General features: G+C 45.3%; 1 protein-coding gene across 5 annotated transcripts in view; it reads right to left on the reverse strand.

Annotated features, from left to right (window-relative positions):
- The window catches only part of NDUFAF7 (NADH:ubiquinone oxidoreductase complex assembly factor 7), a 483664-nt gene that overhangs the window by 96240 nt on the left and 366106 nt on the right, over window positions 1–21318 (reverse strand). For all 5 annotated transcript variants that reach the window (XM_077486562.1, XM_077486563.1, XM_077486560.1 and 2 more), the window contains one exon: window positions 2286–2429. In XM_077486562.1, the coding sequence (XP_077342688.1) occupies window positions 2286–2429 (144 nt within the window). The remainder of the gene's footprint in view (window positions 1–2285; window positions 2430–21318) is intronic.

Raw genomic sequence — 21318 nt, forward strand, 5'->3', positions numbered from 1 at the left:
CGGGAACGCCATGAATCCGCGGCGGGTTCCCGCATCGCATGCCTCCCGGCGGCAGTTCACACTGCCCTATGCGAACTGCTGGGAGTGTCAGTGAAATGTTAATGACACCCCCAGATCAGTTCGCATATCGCAGTGCGATCTGCAAACTCGGATCGCATGGTGTGAACACCCATGCGATCCGATTCTGCTGCGGGCCAAAAAAAGGGTCCCGTGCGAATTTGCGGCGGGTGCGACACGAATTCAGCCATACTATCTGTATGGCTGAACTCGAATCGCACAGAGATCGGATGTGATTTGCACTGCAGTGCGGTGCGAATCACATTCGTTCTCATAAACCGCTGCAATGTGAACCCAGCCTTAGTGACACTGGCGACGGGGGGTGATCACGGGGTTAAACCTTTATTGGGGGGGTTAGGGGGGCACATTAGAACTAAAGGGGGCTAACCCTAACTGCCCTAACAGTTATTACAGTCACAAATGACACCAATGCAAAAAAAAAAAAAAATAAATAAAAAAAAGCAATTGGTGTCACTGTGACTGGGGGGGCAGGGGTAATTGGGGGGTGATCGGGGGGTAAAGGGGGGGTGTGAGTGTGCCTGGCATGTTCTACTGTATGTGGGGTGTGTTGGTGCAACTCACCGAACCTCTCTCCTCGGTGCCGGAACGAAAAATACCGACACGGAGGAGAGAATACATCACTTCCTCTCCTGTGTTTACATTACAGGAGAGGAAGTGATGTCACCGGACATTTTCATTCGCCGGGAGCGATCGCGAGGGGGTGGCCATGAATGAATGGCCGTCCCCTCGTCCGGGATCGCTCCCGAACGAATACCGACCGCCGCAGGCACCGGGCGGGGGCCCGATCAGGCCCCCGACTGGCGGGCAGGCAAGGACGTACATGTAAGCCCTTATGCCTGCCCGTGCCATTCTGCCGACGTACATCGGCGTGCGGCGGTCGGCAAGTGGTTAAAGGCCAGAGGGCGGAAGGAACGTATGACGTTGCTCCGGTCCTATAAGGGCATAAAGTGGAGTGGGGGCCATCTTGCTCTCACTTGACTTCCTGCCCATCCACAATGATCAGGCCGGAAGGGGGCACTGCCACCCATAAAAGTGAGCTTACACTGAATCCGACGCAGAGATCACTTATCTGAAAGCAAACCGCGCACTGTGTAAAAAGATATGGGGTTATGGACAGCTAACTGCTGCCATAACAACAGTATTTAACGTCACAGTAATGATGTATATATACATATTGTTGTGTACCTTAAAAGTCTGCCTTTTACCCTTTTCAATTACACACCACTTTTAGGATGCAGTACCTAGTGTCACACAAAACCTTGTCCCTCTAATCCATTTAAATGTGATTACATTTTACACTGGATACATAAGCCATGGTTGAGTTTGGGGAGTTGCATTTACATGTATGGGTAAGATTATGAATTATCACCTTTTTATATTTGAAAAATTTGTGCTCATCATATACTGTATAAATACTTTCATTTTGCATTCTGTAAATTTCACCTTGTTTAAGGGGGCCTAGGATTCCCTGAAATATTGTTTTTCATTATGCATGCTTAAATAAATTAAGTGATGGACATTCTCCTATTTGACAGCTCCAGAAAGCTGCTAGGAGTCTGTAAAAACTGAAAGGACACTGCATAATGGGAAAGCACTAGAAAGGTGACACCATATCTCAGGCTGACAGGATGGAAACAGCTTAGAGGATGAATGTACACAAGGCAAAAAGGATAGAGAGCCCCTAAACCTAGGGATGCTAAAATTGTCTGGAGTTTGCCATTTTAAAGGGATTGTAAAGGCAGAAGGTTTTTTCTTTTTTCATCTTCATGCATTCTATGCATGAAGATAAAAAGCCTCCTGTGTGCAGCAGCCCCCCAAACACCTGAGGTCCCTCTCTGTCCAGCGATGTCCATGAGTGTCTCAGCTGTCTGAGATTCTCCATCTTGATTGGCTGAAACAAAGCAGCGGATGCAATGGGCTGTCCCTGCTGTCAAAGTTAGCTAGCCAATCAGGGGAGAGAGGGGGTGAGGACAGGACTTCATGCCTGAATGGACACAGGGTGCTGTGACTTGGCCCAGGTTCCCCCATAGCAAGCTGCTTGTTGTGGGGGCACTGAACAGGAGGGAAGGGCCAGGATCACAGAAGAGGATCCAAGCTGCTCTGTGCAAATCCATTGCAACAGAGCAGGTAAATATAGCATGTTTGTTATTTTTATAGGAAAAAAATTAGACTTTACAATGACTATGTTAGAGCCAAATAACACATACTCTGAAAGTGTCCTCCTTGTCTCCTGAATGTCCATAGTCAGCTATGAGAGCAGCGCCTCCATATTTTTTTAATTGATTCGCAAGCTTCTGAATAATTATAGCGGCTTCGGGACAAACCTCCACGTGATTCCTTTTTTCATCAGCCTGGAAAAGAAAGTATTAAACACTTAAGCACATTTTTATTTATAGCTAAAAAAAAAATAAAAAAAAATAAAAAAGAAGCTTCTTAGGATGTTGGTCACATTCTCTAAACATAGGCCTAGGATTAAATTGCTATTTACTTTCCCATAAAAAGGTACACATTTTTAAATCTGCTACAATACTGATTGAATGTTCTTTTTATTTGTGGCATCATACTGGTAATCAGTGACAAAATTTGAGCTGAACACATATTTGCTCAATGATATTACTTCACTAGTGAAGGTGAAGATGTGATGTAAAAACTACTGGGAGAAGGCAGAACTGGAACTGTTCATGGACCACAAGGAGAAAAGGTGACAAGAAGGTAGCTGAACATATCTGGCAGAGGCAAAAGAGGAGACATAAGGGCAACTGGTTGTGGACCATCAGGGTATAGACAATGCAGAATATAAGCTGATAATAGCATGGGTTGTAAGGTACAGGTAAGTTACCTCAATCTGGGTAAAAGATAGAATGAGTGTATTTGCTCATTGGAAAAATTGGTATGATTGGGGGGCATAGGGTTAGATTGACTATGTCGGGAATGAAAGGGGGGGGGGGGGGAGGATGTTGTGCAGAAGAATGGGAGCCGATCACAGACAGGGAAGAAAGATAGCATAGTGTTGCTTAGGGGTTACAGGTAGAAAGCCAATTGTGTTTTGGGCAAAAATGCAGAAGTTGAACGGTTAATAGAATGGTAGACATGCATGAACTGCCACCTGGGGCAGGAAAAGCAGTTAAGAGCCTTTTCCCCAGATATGTGATGTTGGGTTTGTTTTTCCAGCTAGAAAACAGTCCTGACAATGGGTTGCATTCACAAAAGTGCACATACTGAAACTGAAAAACGGATGGTTCAGCAGAAATCAGCCAACTTCTGGTACATGTGTACACCTGGCTGTTCAACAGAAGCTGATCTAACGACCAGCTTCTGTCAAAACGGTCCTGCTGGAAAATCAGCTTTTGATCAGCGCGTGCAGCCAACGGCTGCAAGCACTGATCAGTGTGCTCTGGCTGGAGGCTGTCCCCGACAGAATACATTTGCACAGCGGGAGAGATTCCCGCATCAAACATCATCGTGTTGATGCTGGGATGTCTTTTTTTTGTTCAAGCCCCTAGCACTGCTCTCAATTTTGACTGAGAGCATTGTGTAGTAAGCATAGCATGTACTTTTATAAACTCCAGCTCTCACCATAGTGTTTTCACAATCATACCCCCACCCCACCATACTTTCATGCTCATTCCTCACCCCGCTCTCACTGTGCCACCTGCACAACTGTCCCCATATCATCCACTCCCTCCTCACTTGCTACTACATCTGCACCCCCCTCCCAAAAAAATCCTGCATTCCCACTCGCTACCAGCTGAACATCTGCCCATCCTGCTTTAACCATGGTGCCTGACCCCCATCCCAACCCCTCTGGTCATATTACTTGCACATTCCTCCCTCCCTGTATGTGCATAGCTTTTACACAACTCTCAGCACTACACCTATATACCCCTCCCCTACTTTCCTGCTCTCAACACTCCACCTACATGACCACCCATCACCCTGTTCTCACTGCCTGACCCACAGTCCCACTCTTACCATTGCGCCTGATCGCCATATTCCACCCCTCCTCTCATCAATGTCCCTGCATACACCCTTCTCACCTCAGTGCCCACGGACCCCCACCAATGCTTTTGTCACTATGTCTGCTATTTTTTTTCGATTTTACCTATACTTTAAGGTTCAACATGAGGCCATACCCCTCTGTAACCTCCGGCATTTATAAAAATGAAAACCATGTAAGGTCTTGGCTAAGAGAGGAAAATCTGGACAATGCACTGCGGTAGTGGTTGTAAAGAAACTTTTATAATAGCTACTGTGAGTGGCACAAAATGTTATCTATATATCAAAAATAAAGAGGGGAAAAAAGTGTATAGTTTGGCTCTGTCGCAGTCTTGTCTGGCTGGGGAGTAAAACAAGGGTACTGATGTCTATAAATTACCATTGTCATACACTACAATACATAAAGCAGAAAACCCAATTAAGGTACCAGCTCCACAGCTTATTTAAACTTTTTTTTTGTTAAACAGGGAAATCTTTTTATCAAGGTACAAGGTACATAGGCACGTACATAGCAATGCAGACAACCAAGAAGACATTGGTACATAATTTAAGCAACAATAATAATATAAACAGCCACAAATAGGAAAATAAAGGTTCCAGAACTGGCCCTCAAATTCAACTTACTGAAGAGGGGGGCGGGGGGCAGGAATTCTCCTCACGTCAGTACAGGGGGAGGGAAATAAGGGGTACAGGAGGAAGGGAGAGGATGAAAAAAAAAAAAAGAAAAGTAGGGTGAAAAAAGGAGAGGGGGGGAAGCAATTGGGGACAGGGAGAATGCACATATATCAGTGAATTAAACGATGGGCAAAAATACCAACTACTGATGAATAGTTCATTCACAACAGTGAATATACCAACAATTTGGCATCTCAGACCACTCCAGTACCCCAAGAGTCTATCCAAGCAGAGCAAAGACTTTATTAAACCTCTTCGGGCACTTCCGGTTTACGTATGCAAGTTTGTAAAAAGACAGCACCTGGTTCACAGCTGTCCTGCAGGAAGTGACCGAAGGGGGCGGAGAGGATTTCCAGCAAAGGAGTATCTCCCTTCTTGCGTAAATTGAAGTATAACAAAAACAACTTAACATATCTATTCAAATGGGAGTCTTCAAAAACATTTAATGATAAAATTTTGGCGTCCAATCCAGTAGTCAAAACACAGACCGAGTTGACATCAGACACTACCCGTGTCAAAAATGAGACGATACCACGTGAAAGAAAAATCCTCAGAGTTTTTGCATCTTGGGCATTCCTGAGGAGACAGATGAGTAGATGACCGCTAAGTGCTGAGGGGTGTAATACACCCTATGGAGAAACCTAATTTGGACAAATCTATCCCTAGCTGAGATGATTGAGGCGACATACGTGCCTAGACAGTCCTCCCGCTCATCCTCCTCCAGATCAGGGATATCAGCATGCCATTTGGAGTACAATCTACCCACCTTAGCAGCATAAGCCATAGACCAGCACAGAAAGAGGTTCACCCAATACCCCAGAAATCAGAAGTCTTTTAATGGGATCAGATTCCAGTGTGCTCCTAGAGGGGAACTGCCGGCCAAAGGCATGCCCAAGCTGCAAGTATCTAAAGAACACCAGTTTGGAAAGTGGAAGTGCAACTATGTTTCAAAAAATATATGGAACTGGATGGGAATTTAATTGTGCCTCTGGGGAGTGTAAACCAAAAAGACAGTAATAAACTTATGAAAAAAAATAGACAATTTTATTTACTATAAAAACAGTTGAAAAAAGTATATTACAGTTTGTACGATTAGGTTTGAATTCAGGGTTTCCCCCCCTTTTTTCTCCTCTTTTTTTTTTTTTTTCTTCCCCTCATTTGACAGTTTTTGAAATGTACAATTAGTTGATATAAGGATATTTAGATGGTGCGGGGATGGGGGAGGTTAGGACTAGGGTGGGTGGGTTTGGGTAGCTGTGGAAACGGTATTGTTACTTGGTATAACCTAGAACACTGTAGCATTTATGTTAAGAAGAATGCACTTTTTCATATTTGCTATTTTTTACATTGTAATTTCTGTCATTGTTATGCTATTTGTGTAATATTACTTTATAAACCAATAAAAAAAATTGTTAAAGTAAAAAAAAAAAAAAAAAAAAAAAAAAAGAATTCAGGGTGTGCAAATCTCCAGCAATTAATAGACATTGCCTACGTGTTTTGTGGACAGTCAGTGCCGCTTCATCAGGGCCTTGAAGATAGCACAATATGGCGTTGTCTGAATTCTACAGATGAAACCTCAATTAGTACTGTATAGATTATATAATTACATAAATAAAAATGTAATACACAGTGTATATAGACATGAATGCATAAATCTTTACATAAGTATATAATAGCATGTCATCATAAATACTTATCAATAAAATAAAAATATGTGTAAAGCATTGAACAAATACAGTTACATTTTCAACTCATTGGGGTACATAGCGATGCTTTTCACACAGGGAGCTAGAACAAAGGGAGTCAATTGCATGCTGTTAATTATCCGGATATGGGACGCTAAATTATGGGATTATGTAAAAATATATATATTTATATAGAGATCATAAAGCTTCATGAAGATGTATCTCTCATTCACCCAGAAAACTGTAATCAGAGGATACCGGCTTGGCGGGACAACGTGAGGCCTGGAAGGCCGTGGGTCCCTATGCACGCAGATGAAAAAGTATGATAAGCCAAATGGTGGCCTCAAAAGGATAGAGATAGCCAAAGTAATTGAAACACAAGAAAAATAATTAACAGAATATCAAGGGGAATAGCAAAGAAAGAAGATCAAGGGGAAGGAAACGGGAAGGGAAAGGGAAGTGAAGTGGGAGAAAGGGATGAACGGGACAGGAAAGGAAATGCCAAGAAAGAAAGAATATAAAAATAGAGGGAAGAGAGGGCTGCAAAAGGGAAGGAAAAAGGGGGGGGGGAAGGACAAGGGGGAAGAAAGGAAAGCGGGGGACAAAGTAAAGGAGGAGGAAGAAGGTTATGGAAAATTGAAAGAAGCAAGGCATGAGAGTAATAAAAACCATATAATGAAAGAAATATAGGAACCCTCCAAAGTGAGGGGGGGGGGCACTTAAAGCGGAGCTCCACCCTAAAGTGGACCTTCCGCTCATCGGAACCCTCCCCCCTCCGGCGCCACAATTGGCACCTTTCAGGGGGGAGGGGGGTGCAGATACCTGTACAGTACAGGTATCTGCACCCACTTCCGGGATAGCTTCCGGTAGATTACGCCCCTTTCCGCAAGTGCCCGCCCCTTTCCGCAAGTGCCCCGCTGCCTGCTGGGAAACACACAGATCCCAGAGGCAGCGGGGACCGTCCTCAGTGCGCAGCGCGACTCGCGCATGCGCAGTAGGGAACCAGGAAATGAAGCCGAAAGGCTCCATTTCCTGATTCCCATACCCAAGATGGCGGCGGCAGCACCCGAGAGACGATCTAGAGATCGGCTTCGGGTGCCGACATCGCGGGCGCGCTGGACAGGTAAGTGTCACTATTTTAAAAGTCAGCAGCTGCAGTATTTGTAGCTGCTGGCTTTAAAAAAAAAACAAAAAAAAAAACGCGGAGTCCCGGCGGACTCCCGCTTTAAAGTTCAGAAATGTTTATGATTGCTCACCAAGTGGTTACGTAGAGATATATGCAAAAAGTTTTATCAGAGAGTTAATGTAATCCTAGAAATCAAAATATAGACTATGCTTGAAATGTAGTTTTCACGTTAGTAAGAGGAAGATATATTTCTAGACCTTGAAGAGATGATCAAAAGAGAGAAGGCATCCCAGAATGAGGAAAAAAAAAAAACAGAATTCTCAGCTTGCTGGAAATTTAATCCAGACAGACAGATATTAGCTTAAGGATAGAAATTTGCTAAACACATGAACAAACGTGTCTGAAAAAGTGACCAAGGTAAGAAAGAGGTTTACATACCTGTAATCTTGCAAACAACGTCTTTCCCCAGCGTTCCCCACACAAGTGAGCAGATGAGCCACTGAGGAGAGACTGCAAAGATGTACCTTATATAGGGAAATGCATCCACCCTAATTCGGACAGGTGTGTATGGGAGGAGATTGCTGGGGTCCCTCATGTCGCCCGGACTACAGGGAACTGGAATAGATCCCATGGATCCGGAGCGACAAGAGCTAGCCCATCTCTACACTGGTTGCGGTGGGGTTCGCATGCCAGAAATGCATGCAAAAAAGCCCCCTGGTCCGTGTTCACTCCTGCGTCTTTCGAGGTGTAGAGAGATGGAAGGAAGGGGGGAGGATCTCTTCCCCCGCAGATCAGAATGGATCATAAAGGAGGAGGGGAGCGCCACAACGTGCAAGGAGGGGGCGGGACCAAAAACGGAATTGTGTCAAGCTGGCGCTGGCTAAGCCTACTTCGGCGACACTGTGCTCCACAGGAGAAGGGGAAAAAAACACACACTTGTCCGCCAGATGACGGTAAAGTGTCAGTGTCTCCTGTTGGAAAATTGAATGGGAATGCCTCTGGGGGGACCCGGTAAAACACCGGGAAGCTGTCAGAAACGCAACCATATATAAAGGTTGACAGTCCCCTCAGGCAGTCAGGAGACACGAGCAAAGCCAAAAGGCCCATGTCGGAAATCCCTCAGAAGAACAGTTCATGGGTAGAGCGCGGAGAGACACCTATAAGCACCATGGATAGAATAAACATATGATCAGAGAAATTTGTATAATTATTAGCGCATATCTAGAAACAAATTTCTAATGTGAATTCCTTATTATCACTCCATATATTTAAAGCACCGCTGGACTTCAAAACAATACATAGAGGTCGCATAAAGGTATTGGCATTCTGTAATAAGAGAACCCAGAGAGATAAATACATCCAACACTTAATATATTCCACAGGGATGTCATTTCATCTTATACTTTATATTAACCAGCATGGAGATGGGTAGCATCAGCAAATTAAAAATAGATGGTGGCGACAATCCGAATTGCATAGTTACAAAAAAAGGGGCGTAGCCAATAGCATCGTTCATTCCTGGAGAATAGATTGCCCTTAATTTAAAGATCCATCTGGCCTCTACCTGGAGGATTTTCTGATCAAAATTACCACCCCGAATAGGGGGGCATACCCGAGCCAGTACCTGGAATCTTAGTGATGCTGTACTGTAGTCATGAAATTCCACAAAATGCCTAGGTATGGGGTTTTCAGTCACACCTATCTCTATGTCTACAACATGTTCTTTTATCCGTTTCCAAAAATGTTGTTTCGTTTTGCCAACATAATAATTTCCACATCCACATGTGAGTAGGTACACACAAGTGAAAAGGCCTTCACGCTACTATTTAAAGGTGTAAAAATACGAATAAGGAAAAAAAGGGTAGTGATAAACCTCATATAAGAAGAAAATAAATGAGTATACAAATAATAACAATGAAAAATAAAATACACCTAACCAGTGTACCAATAAATATGTGCTCGGGCAAATATGCAATAAAGTGCTAATAACTGCAGCTGGACCTAGTAGTATTTCACAAAATACAGTGAAAAAATAAAATAAATAGTGATCCTGCACAAGTCCACTGTATAATAATAAATGTTTAAAGTGCTACGTCATGGCCACTCCCTACACGTTACGTCAATCACGTGACTTTCCCTGAAGAAGTCACATGATTGACATAACGCGTAGGGAGTGGCCGTGACGCAATACCGGAAGTGACGTAAGACTGGCGGAAGACACCAGGACACCATTTTCTTTGTGTGCGGTTTTACTTTTTCAAAATGTGAGAATCTGATTTGCATTTTATTTATTAAACCATACTTTTTAATTAAATACTACACTATTAGAGCCTTTTCCTTCTCCCTATGTTATCTTATTGAGCGGCATATGTCCGTGGAAACCGCTACTTGATTTACAATACAGTGAATACAGGGATGAATGGCCCCCTGGTGGCCCAGTGTGGATGTCTATAAATTTCCAGTCATTTACAACTGAAGACCCCCCTGGTGGTTAAAGACAGAACGGAGGCTGTTTGCTTGGTTTGATGTGCTATCTTTTCAAGGAGTGGAGGTGAGAGTTCTGGGAGCTCACATCTTGTCGTGTTATAAGAATATCTTTCACCGGCTGTTTCTCTGATATTTTTTTAAATACCTCTGGTGCCATTGAACAACATTCTTAGACTTCATATGGACTATATTTTGTGCCTGTTTTTTGAATATTATTATTTATTATTTTTAAGCACGTAGCACTTTAAACATTATTATACAGTGGACTTGCGCAGGATCACTATTTATTTTATTTTTATCTCTTAGAAGATGCCAGTGGGTATTTAAAATTCTTTTGATGGTTGCAGATTGGTTATTGGATTTTTTAATAGGGTGAATGTCCTGAGGTTGAGATAGGGCTTCTTTCTCATCTTGGAACAATAAAAAGTCTCGCGGACTGTCTTTAGCATTTTTATATGCTTTTTTGAGGGATCTCCTACTATATTCACAATCTAAAAACCATTTCTGCAGCTCAGAGGCTTCGATTTTAAAATCCTCTTCATTGGTGCAGTTCCGTCTGGCCTATAAATACTGGCCCTTGGGAATGGAATTAAATCAGATGGATGGGCACTTGTGGAATGCAGTAAAGTTACCTGCTGTGTCTTTTCGATGTAAATTGGTGGTAATGGCTCCTTCTGAGTCTTTGTGTATATTCAAATCGAGAAAAGAAAGGGTTTCTCTGTGCCAGTTAAAAGGTAAAAGACAAATTGTAGTTGTTATGATTAAGCGTCTCTACAAATTCCATTAAGCGTTCGGGAGTTCCTGTCCAAAAAATAAAGATGTCATCGATATACCTGCGCCACAACAAAGTGTGGCGCAGGGATATCAAGGAAGCATCTGAGGCAAAGACCTCATGCTCCCACCCCCCCAGGTACAAGTTTGCGTTGACGGGGCACACTTTGTCCCCATTGCAAGGCCCTGCACCTGGAGGTAGTGGGAGCTGTCAAAGGTAAAGGCATTGTGGGTTTAGAATGAAATGTAGCATTACCATGATGAATGCATTATAGGGGATGGTGTCAAGATCTCTTTCATTAAGAAAAATGAATGTTGTGGCAATTCCTTTATTATGCAGGATACTGGAATATAAGGCCTCCACATCTATAGATGCAAGAATGGTGTTAGTAGGGACAAATATGCCACCTAGAACTGTCAAAACATGCTTGGTATCTTTGTAATATGTGGGTAAACTTTCAACATGGGGGCATAAGTAATCGTCTATTAAAGAGCTGGCTTGTTGGGTGAGGCACTCTATCCCTGAAATGATGGGCCTCCCTGGGGATTGAGAAAGTGATTTGTGGGTTTTCTGTAAAGCTTAAAAAGTTGGAGTGATAGGGTGTTAAACCTTTAGATATTCATGTGTGTTTTTAGAAATGAGATTTTTGGAAAAAGCTGTATCTACGATTCTGAAGAACTCCCGTTGGTAGTCGTGGATCCTCGATGGGGAGATTTGACGATACCAAGGGGAGTTCTCTAGAATCTTATAAAAAAAGGGCGGCACAGTGGTGTAGTGGTTAGCACTCTCACCTAGCAGTAAAAAGGGTCACTGGTTCAAATCCCAACCAGGACACTACCTGCCTAGAGTTTGCATGTTCTCCCTGTGCCTGTGTGGGTTTTCTCCGGGTACTCCGGTTTCCTCCCACACTCCAAAGACATGCAGGTAGGTTAATTGTCTTCTGTCCAAAAAAAAATTGCCCTTGTATATGAATGGGGACCTTGGATTGTGGGCTCCTTGAGGGTAGGGACCGATGTGAGTGTGCAATATACAGGGATAGGGACAATTGTACACACTCACTCAGGTTGAACTGGATGGACTGCTGTCTTTATTCAACCTTACTAGGCAACTATGTAACATGGCCGTATACCCATCCTTAGTTTGGATGACAAGATTTCCTCCTTTATCGGATGATTTAATTACTATGTCAGCTCTTTTTTTTTTTTTAATTGATTCAGGGCTGCTCTTTGAATGTGGGTCAAATTCGATCTTGTTAAAATTCATTTTGCGAACGTCTTGGGTTGTACGGCCGACAAATAAATAGCTTGAGGTTGGGGTTGGAGAAAGCGAGAAATTGAGACTTTTTCTTATATTCAAGTGTGTAAGCGATGAGGATTCCGTGTCCTCAGTATCTGTCAAAATCTGATGCATTATCTTAGGATCATCCCAAACCCCTCCTTCCCTCCAACTGTGTCAGAACCTTTAGCATTTTATAGTCCATACTGGACCACTTCATCTCTGAATTTGATTCTAACTTGCCATCTTGATTGTGCTAGAAGGTTTTGAAATTTAATTTCCAGGCAAACATACTGGTGTCCTTCACAACCTCAAAGTGATCTGCATCCCGAGTGGGGCAAAAAATAAGAATTTTTGTAGTCACCGTAAAATCCTTTTCTCTGTAATTCACTGACCGACACAGCTCCTCTCTGTAACTAAATGGGTTGTATAGCCTGCCATTAGGAGAACTAGGCAAAATTGTTATACAATACACAGAACTTTAAATCCCGCCCCAGGGGGCGAACCCTGTGCCATCAACCCTTCTCACTGCTCCCAGCAGCTTCAGTACGTCAACAAGCAGTAAAACGTAGAAAAAAGAGGGGTGGGTGCTGTGTCAGTCGGTGAATTACAGAGAAAAGGATTTTATGATGAGTACAAAAATCCTATTTTCTCTTATATTCACCAACTGACACAGCTCCTCTCTAACTAAATGGGACGTCCCTAAGCAGTGCCAAACGAGGGGTGGGAAAAAACAGAATAAAAACTTCATCCACCATGGCAAGTGGGAACTAGTGAAACTAAACCCACAAAAAAACAGCAGTGTGTGGAAAAACTCCACCATATAACCGGGTATCCTCAACAGGAGTGATCCCCAAGACCCCAACATTGCAGAAGTAATGCAACAGTGCATCAACAAAACAGTACTGCATTTTTATTGAAAAACCAGGAAAAAACTCAATTGCAACAACACGGCCGCCTGCAAAACAGGTATCAGCCGATGCACTGACGTTTACCTTGTAGAACTTGGTAAACGTATGGACAGACGACCAGGTCGCCGCCTTACACACCTGAGCATTACTCTTGTAGAATGGGCCGTGACTGCAAAGGGGGGCACCTGCCCCTTCAAGGCATAGGCTTGTACTACAATCTGTCTGATCCACCTGGAAATGGTGGCCGATGAGACCGCCATGCCTTTCTTAGGACCAGCCACCGAAACAAACAGTGAGTCTGACTTCCGAAAAGGGGCTGTGGCAAACAAGTACACCTTCAGAGCCCTAACCACATCGAGAGTGTGAAGGGCCACCTCCTTGGGGTGCTTCGATTTAGGACACAACGATGGTAATACAATGTCTTCATGAATGAATGAAATACTTGTATAGCGCACAATGCGAACTGAATCACCTCTAGGCGCTGTGGCGAGCTTTGATCATCTGCTAAAAGAGGAAGGTCTTGAGTTTTTTCCTAAAAGCCAGGTGATTTTCCTCCAGGCGGATGTTGATTGGTAGAGCATTCCATAGCCGAGGCCCTTGGACAGCGAATCTCCGATCCCCCTTGGATTTATACCGGGCTTTGGGCACGAGGAGGAGGTTTTTGTTGGCTGATCGAAGACTGCGGTTTGGTGTGTAATGATTTATGTGTCCATTAGGTATGGCGGAGCTTCTCTATGCACGCATTTGTGGGTGAGGCAAAGGGTCTTGAACGTGATCCGATTTTTTACGGTTAGCCAATGTAAGCTCCTCAGCGAAGGAGAGATGGATTCCCAGGGTTTTTTTTCCTGTTATCAGCCTTGCCGCCGTGTTTTCGATCAGTTGTAATCGTGCAAGTTGATATTGTGGTAATCCTATGTAAAGCGAATTTGCGTAGTCTAGTCGTGAATTAATGATATGAAAAGCCGAAACCACCTTTAGTAGAAAGGACGGTTGCGGACGCAGCACCACCTTATCCCTGTGGATGACCAGATAAGGCAACTTGCATGACAAGGCAGCCAATTCCAAAACCCTCCTGGCCGATGTGATGGCCACTAGAAAGAACACTTTCTGTGAAAGGGTCAACAAGGGAATCTCCCTGATATTTTCAAACGGCGGCTTCTGAAGTGCCGACAACACCAGGTTCAAATCCCATGGAGGTAACGGTGGACGCAGGTACTCCCTGATGAGTGAGATGCCAGGGGTCGCTGGAAAAAAGACAGCCAGAGCTGAAATTTGCCCCTTGATGGTGCTCAACGCCAACTTTTTTTTATAGTTGTAATTTTTATTAATTTTCAAAGCAAAAACAATACACTTGTGCATTGGAAAATTCAGTAGGCAAAGATAAATATAGATCATAGCGAAAAACATTAGTTACAGAAGACAAAGAAAAATGTCCACATATGCAGACACAAGGGTGAACTGCATAACCATGTCTTGTACAATGAATAACAAACAGTTTATGTAAATGAAAACAAACAATTCCGTACAACAGGAGGTCGGTGGCCAGAAAAAGGCAAAACAACCGAACATTCACATGATCATCATAATGAGTCCTCGGGGGGGGGGGATAAATTACCCGGAGGATTAGATAGGGAAAGGTGGGGGTGGTAGCCAGCAATAAAGTGCCACGATCGGCAACTGCAGTCAGATGGGTATACAAGTAGGGGGGACCCCGTATTCCGACCGATCCCAGGGTTCCCACACTTTATCAAACTGGGGGACCAAATCATGCACGAGGCCTTCAGATACTCCAGTCTCCTAATTTCAGACACCAGTTGGAGAAATCTAGGCCAGGGGGGAGTTGCTCCGGACAGCCAACACAGCGGGATAAGCCTCTTAGTAGCTAGTAAAATATAAGAGACCAGCCGATTGGTATTTTTAGGTATGCCTGGAATGGGGAGACCCAGCAAACAGTATAAGGGATCGATCGGGACACCCCCGTCACCTCCACCACCAACGACCCCACCGCTATCCAGAAAGGCCTTATCAAGGGGCATTTCCAGAAAATATGAAACAGAGACCCAACGTCAAGTCCACATCGCCAACAGCATGGTGAGACTGAAGGATCATATTTGTGGATGACATCGGGGGTCTTATACCAAAACATAAGGATTTTTATTGCCGTTTCCCTTTGCGTGAAACACTTAGAGGATTTAAAGGTAGAGGACCAAATCCTATCCCATGTCTGCAAGGAGATAGGCTTGTCCAACAACTGAGACCACCTACTCATATACAGATGTGCAAGTTCGTTTAGAGGAGTCAACTCATGGAGGATTCGGTAAACAGAGGAAATTAAATTAAGTTGATGGGGACCCTGTGCGCAGAGGTGCTCAAAGGCTGTAGGACTGTCAAGGATTAAAGTCGGAGATTTGGAGCTAAAGAAGTGTCTGACCTGTAGGTAGAAGTAAAACGAGTGTTTGGGAATGTCATATTTTTCCCGCAAGGTCTCAAAAGCATGAAGTCTACGTGAAACAGGGTGTACCAGGTTTCTGAGTTGGAAAAGAGGGGGATCTAGCCACGGGGAAATCTTACCCATAGACAAGCCATCAGGGATAGTAGGGTTAAATAGGACATTCGTGAGGGGGGGGGGGGGGGCAGGCCGAGGAGAGGGAGTACTTTTTGTTACACTTTTGCCACAAGTCTAAAGTGAAGGACATTGGGGCCGTACATTGCTGTCTAAGATTAGGGTGTAGTGGGGATGGGGCGCCCCAGATCAGGGAGCATGGGTGAACCGGATACAGGACCCTCTTCTCAATTGCAGCCCATCGACTCGTGGCATTAAGAGAGGACCAGGTAGCAATGATTTGTAAATGCGTAGCGTGATAATATTTCACAATATCCGGAGCTCACAATCCCCCCCGACCCCTAGGCGCAAACACCACTGAGCTGGCAAAGCAATGGGACCTGTCAGCCCATATAAATTTTAGAAAACGTCGGAGAAGTTTAAGCTGTGGGGTTGGGATGGCAACTGGCAGTGTCTCAAAATGGTAGAGCAGTCTGGGCAAGACTGACATTTTTAAGGACGTTGATCATGTCCAGTAGGGATAAAGGGTATTTAGACCAGGTCAGTAGTGAAGTATTTATATCCTGAAACATGGCACGAAAATTTGCACGGAACAGGTGGGAATAAGAAGGAGTCAGAGAAACCCCCAAGTATTTGAGTGAGTCACTGCACCATCTATAGGGATAAGATTCTTTTAGTCTAGAGAGATCTGTGGCGGGGATGTGTATGGGAAGGGCCTCAGTCTTGGAGGTGTTAACCTTGTACCCAGAAATACCCCCAAAGGTTGTTAGTAGCTTGTGCAGTGAGGGGAGGGAAATCTGTGGGTTGGTAATAGTTCGCAAGATGTCGTCTGCAAAAAGTGATAATTTATACTCTCCCTGTCGCATCACCACCCCACGGCTATCTGGATAAGAGCGTACGGCCTCGGCCAGGGGTTCCAGACATAAAATAAATAACAGCGGAGATAGAGGACACCCCTGCCTAGTACCATTTAATAGGGGGAAGCGAGGCGACAGAAAGGACGACATCTGTACCTGGGCAGTAACCGTTGAGTACAAAGCTTCAAGTGCCCTCAAAAAGGGGCCCTTGAACCTATAGACCTTGAGCGTGGCGAACATATAAGGCCAGCTAAGCCTATCAAAGGCCTTTTGGGCGCCTAAACTAAGTAGAAGCGCTGATTTGTTGGTCCTATCCAGAAGGTCGACCAGGTTGATCGTACGGCGGGTGTTGTCTCCGGCGTGTCTGCCAGGGACAAACCCCACCTGATCTCTGTGAATAAGTTTGGGGGCAAGGACTGATAGCCTGGAGGCAAGGATTTTCGTAAATATCTTGTAGTCAGAATTCAGAAGGGCTATAGGCCTATAATTGTCTGGGATGGAGGGATCCTTACCCGGCTTGGGAATCACGGAGATGAAGGAGTGTGAAAAGTGGGGATGGGGAGGGGTGCCCTTTAGTAGAGAGTCAAATAAATTGAGCATGTGTGGTCCCAAAATGTCTAGGTAGGTTTTATAGTAGAAATAGGGGAGACCATCAGGGCCAGGTGACTTATGTAATGGAAGTTCCCGAACCATGTCGGAGAGCTCCTCCGCCGTTACTATCTTATTAAGGGCCTCTAAATCACTCGGCGAGAGCTTAGGGAGTTTAAGATTGGAGAAAAAAGCCTTAAATTTCTCTCGAGTAAAGTGAAAATGGTTTTCTGGGGTTAGACAATTGTAGAGTTTGTGGTAAAATTTGCCAAAGATGTTTGAAATTTCACGGGGGCAATAGGTCCTAGATCCATCAGGCCGGGAGAGAAACTCAAGAAAGGAGTTGAATGCGCGCGGCCGTAGTTTGTTAACTAACATTTTATGCGGTTTATTGGAAAATTCTTAGAATTTCTGCCTCATCCAGAGCAGCGATTTGGCTGCCCGGTCAAGTTGCGCTGTTTTAATCCATTCTCTAAGGAGAGTGACCCTCCGCAGCCTCTCCACCGTGGGGGCGCCCAGGAGCTTCTGCTCAGCCAAGAGAAGAGCAGAAGTTAGCGATCGACTAAGTTCAGACCTGTCTCTCTTCAATCTAGAGCTTTCTGCAATACAGGCGCCTCTAAAAACGGCCTCATGGGCCTCCCACAGGGTGGAATAATCCGGGACCGACCCTTTGTTCAGTTGGAAGAATTCTGTAAGGCTCTTCGCAAGGACAGACCGGGAGCTTTCAGATTGTAAGCGGTGGCTGTTAAGCCTCCAGTGACAGGATCTGGGGTAGGCCTGGGTGAGCAAGAGATCTAAGGTAATGGGGGCATGATCAGACCAGGTAATCGGCAACACTTCAGAATCGACCACGTGTGGGATGAGAGGGGCAGATATAAGAAAGTGGTCGAGCCGCGAATACATTTTATGAACAGGAGAATAAAAGGTAAATTGCTGAGCTGTGGGGTGTTTAATCCTCCATCAGTCGAAAAGCCGATGGGATCTAATAAGCTGACGAAATGAGGTGGCTTGGGAAGCCATCCTCCTGGAGGGTGTGGATGAGAAGAGAGTTTTTCTATCTCTAGAGGGAGACACGACCAAGTTAAAGTCCCCTCCGACTATCATAAAAGGCTGGGACGGGCAGTGAGGAGAATCAAGTAGGCCACTAAGGAAATCAAGCTGACCAACATTGGGGGCATACAGGTTGACAAGAGTCAGGGAGGTGTTAACGTGATGGCATTCTAAAACTAGGTATCTGCCATGGGGGTCTGCATGGGATTTATTAACCTTGATGGGACACGACTTTTTGATCAAAATCGCAACACCTGCCTTGCCTGTGGAGTCAGAGACTAGGAAGGAGGTAGGGAAGTGTTTGGAGGCAAACTTAAGGGAGCCATCTGCTTTAAAGTCGGTTTCTTGCAACATAATTACGTCCGCACCGGAGGACCTGAATTCCTTCAGGGCCAGCCAGCGCTTACGTATGGATCCTAAGCCTTTTACATTATAAGACAGAATTTTTAAGGCCATAAGGGTGAGTTAAATAGATAAGCATTTGTAAGTACCTGAGAATTGTGGTACAGTCTATTGTAAGTAACATTAAACCGGGACATCAATCGACTGAATGTGTCTTTGGCATCAGTTATACCCCGGCGATGGGAAGAAAAGTAAGAGTACCCAAAGCCAGGATAGCCTGAGGCCTAACCAACCTATGTAGTGCATAAGAAAGCAATGAAACTGAGCTATAAAAGTGGACATAGCAAAACATAAAACTTTAGTAAAATACATTAACAAAGACATCAGAAAAAGAATAACAAAAAAAAAAAAGAACAAAAAAAAAAGAGAACATCTAGATGACCTGAGGGAGTCATGTGCCTCAGGGGACCCAGGGAATCAACCCTGGTCAGGAGGGTCATGGCCGGATGATCACCAGGGGTGGTCGGACTGAAAAGTGGAAGGGCCCTCTACTCTCCTTATGAGATCGGAATTTAACAAATAACATTAACATCGTATAGTTCTTGTAGAAAAACGGGACCCCATGGGACGGGGAAAAAAAAAAAGCTTGAAAAGTCAAGGCGAAGGACAAACTGAATGTTACCATAACAGGAACTGCTCCCTTCAAATTCACAGGGAAAAGGGAGAAGATGAGGGATGATAGGCAGTAAACAAAACTGAACCATGGGGGAACTGGTGAGAGGGTTCAGGGGGGTTGTTTGGAGGACCGTGGACGCTGGGGTGTGGAGAGGTTCCTCCTGGATTTGCTTCTCACGGGCGTCCAGATGTGGCTTGGAGTGTTGGGTAGCGGGCAAATCTGGGCTTCGGCGGGATGCATGTCCTCCTCAGGAAGAGGGGGGAGGCCAAGGCTCTTTAAAAAGGATTCGCTTTCCGGAAGGTCCCGTAGGGTCTAGGTCCCGTAGGGTCTAGGGACTTCTTATCTACACCTTGCTGAAGAAACAGCAGGATCCTGGATATAGAGAAAGAGCGCGGATGCCACCCTTCCTCCTCACACATGGAGATATAGGCCTTCCAAGTATGATGGTATATCTTCCTGGAAGATTTCCACACACTCAACATAGTTGGAATCACCGGGCCCAACAGACCCCGGTTCCTCAACACCTGGCTTTCAACACCCATGCCGTTAAAGCCAGCGATGGTAAAGCAGGGTGAAAGATTGGACCTTGAGATAGGAGGTCATCTCACAACGGCAGTCGCCAGGGAGTGTCTGCCACCAGACGCACCAGGTCTGCGTACTAGGGCCACTGAGGCCAATCTAGGGCAACCAGAATTACTGGGATCCCCCTCGGCTTCCACTCTGCTCAGCAGGCGTGGCAACAGTTTTAGTGGAGGAAAGGAGTAGATCAGCTGGTACTGATCCCACGGAGCCACCAGCATGTCTGCCCACAGATCTCTGGTCCTGGACACGAATCTTGGTACCTTCCGATTGAGATGGGAGGCCAATAGATCCACATCAGGTGTGCCCCACAGCAACCTGAATATCTCCGGATGCAATGCCCATTCTCCTGGGTCCAGCATCTGTCGACTCAGATAGTCCGCCTGCCAATTTTCCACCCCTGGGATGTAAATGGCCGACAGGGCCGGTACATGTTGCTCTGCCCACCGATCGGATGCCCTTGAAGACTCATCGACCATGTGTGGAGGCACAGCCTGATTGCTCTCAATTCGAGCAGAGTGATCGGCTACTTGGATTCCTCCGCCAACCAGAGGCCCAGAGCCGACTGAATCCCCATCACCCCACCCGGACAGACTGGCGTCCGTAGTGATCACCGTCAATGTCAGAGGAAGGAACGATTTTCCGGACTGAATCACCGGGGACCTCAACCACCAGATCAGGGAGTCCCTGACTGATTGACTCACCTGGATGTGCCGATCCAGGGATAATGGAGATTTGTTCCACTTCGTCAAAATCTCCTTCTGCAGGACTCTGGTGTGGAACTGGGCATAAGGTACCGCCTCAAAGGAGGCTACCATGAGCCCCAGCACTCGCATGCAAAAGCGGAACGACGACCACTTGCGGCTCATCAGTAGATTGACCGAGAGTCATCAATTTGTCTGAGGGGAGAAAAACCCTCGCTGCCCTGGAGTTTCAGTTTCATAGTTAGTAAGGTTGAATAAAGACACTAGTCCATCCAGTTTAACCTGAGTGAGTGTCTACCCCTATCCCTGTACATTGCATACTCACATTGGTCCCTACCCTCAAGGAGCCCACAATCCAAAGTCCACAATGCAAGGTCCCCATTCATATACTAGGGCCAATTTTGGACAGAAGCCAATTAACCTACCTGCATGTCTTTGGAGTGTGGGAGGAAACCGGAGTACACGGAGGAAATCCACACAGGCACAGGGAGAACATGCAAACTCCAAGCAGGTAGTATCGTGGTTGGGATTTGAACCAGCGACCCTTTTTACTGCTAGGTGAGAGTGCCAAACACTACACCACTGTGCCGCAGTCCAATAGTAACCCCAGGTACTCCAGACACTGAGTTGGTACGACCACCAACTTCTTTAGGTTCAACAGCCACCCAAATTCTTGCAGGGTCTGCAAGGTGATAGCCACATCTTCCTCTACTTCTGAGGCAGAAGATGCTCTCAGGAGGAGATCGACTAGGTAACCCACGATCGCGATCTCGCGTTGCCTCAATACTGGAGCCAGTACTTTGGTAAAGACTCGGGGGGCTGGTGCCAGGCCAAAAGGAAGAGCCACAAACTGGTAGTGGGCTTCCCGGACTGCAAAACACAGAAACTTTTGATGCTGAAGGCAAATGGGTATGTGCAGGTAAGCATCCTGGATGTCAAAGGACACCAGGAAGT

Source organism: Lithobates pipiens, unplaced genomic scaffold (assembly GCF_037356315.1).
Source record: "Lithobates pipiens isolate NorthernLeopardFrog02 unplaced genomic scaffold, aLitPip1_a1.2 Scaffold_18, whole genome shotgun sequence".
Classification (NCBI taxonomy): domain Eukaryota; kingdom Metazoa; phylum Chordata; class Amphibia; order Anura; family Ranidae; genus Lithobates; species Lithobates pipiens.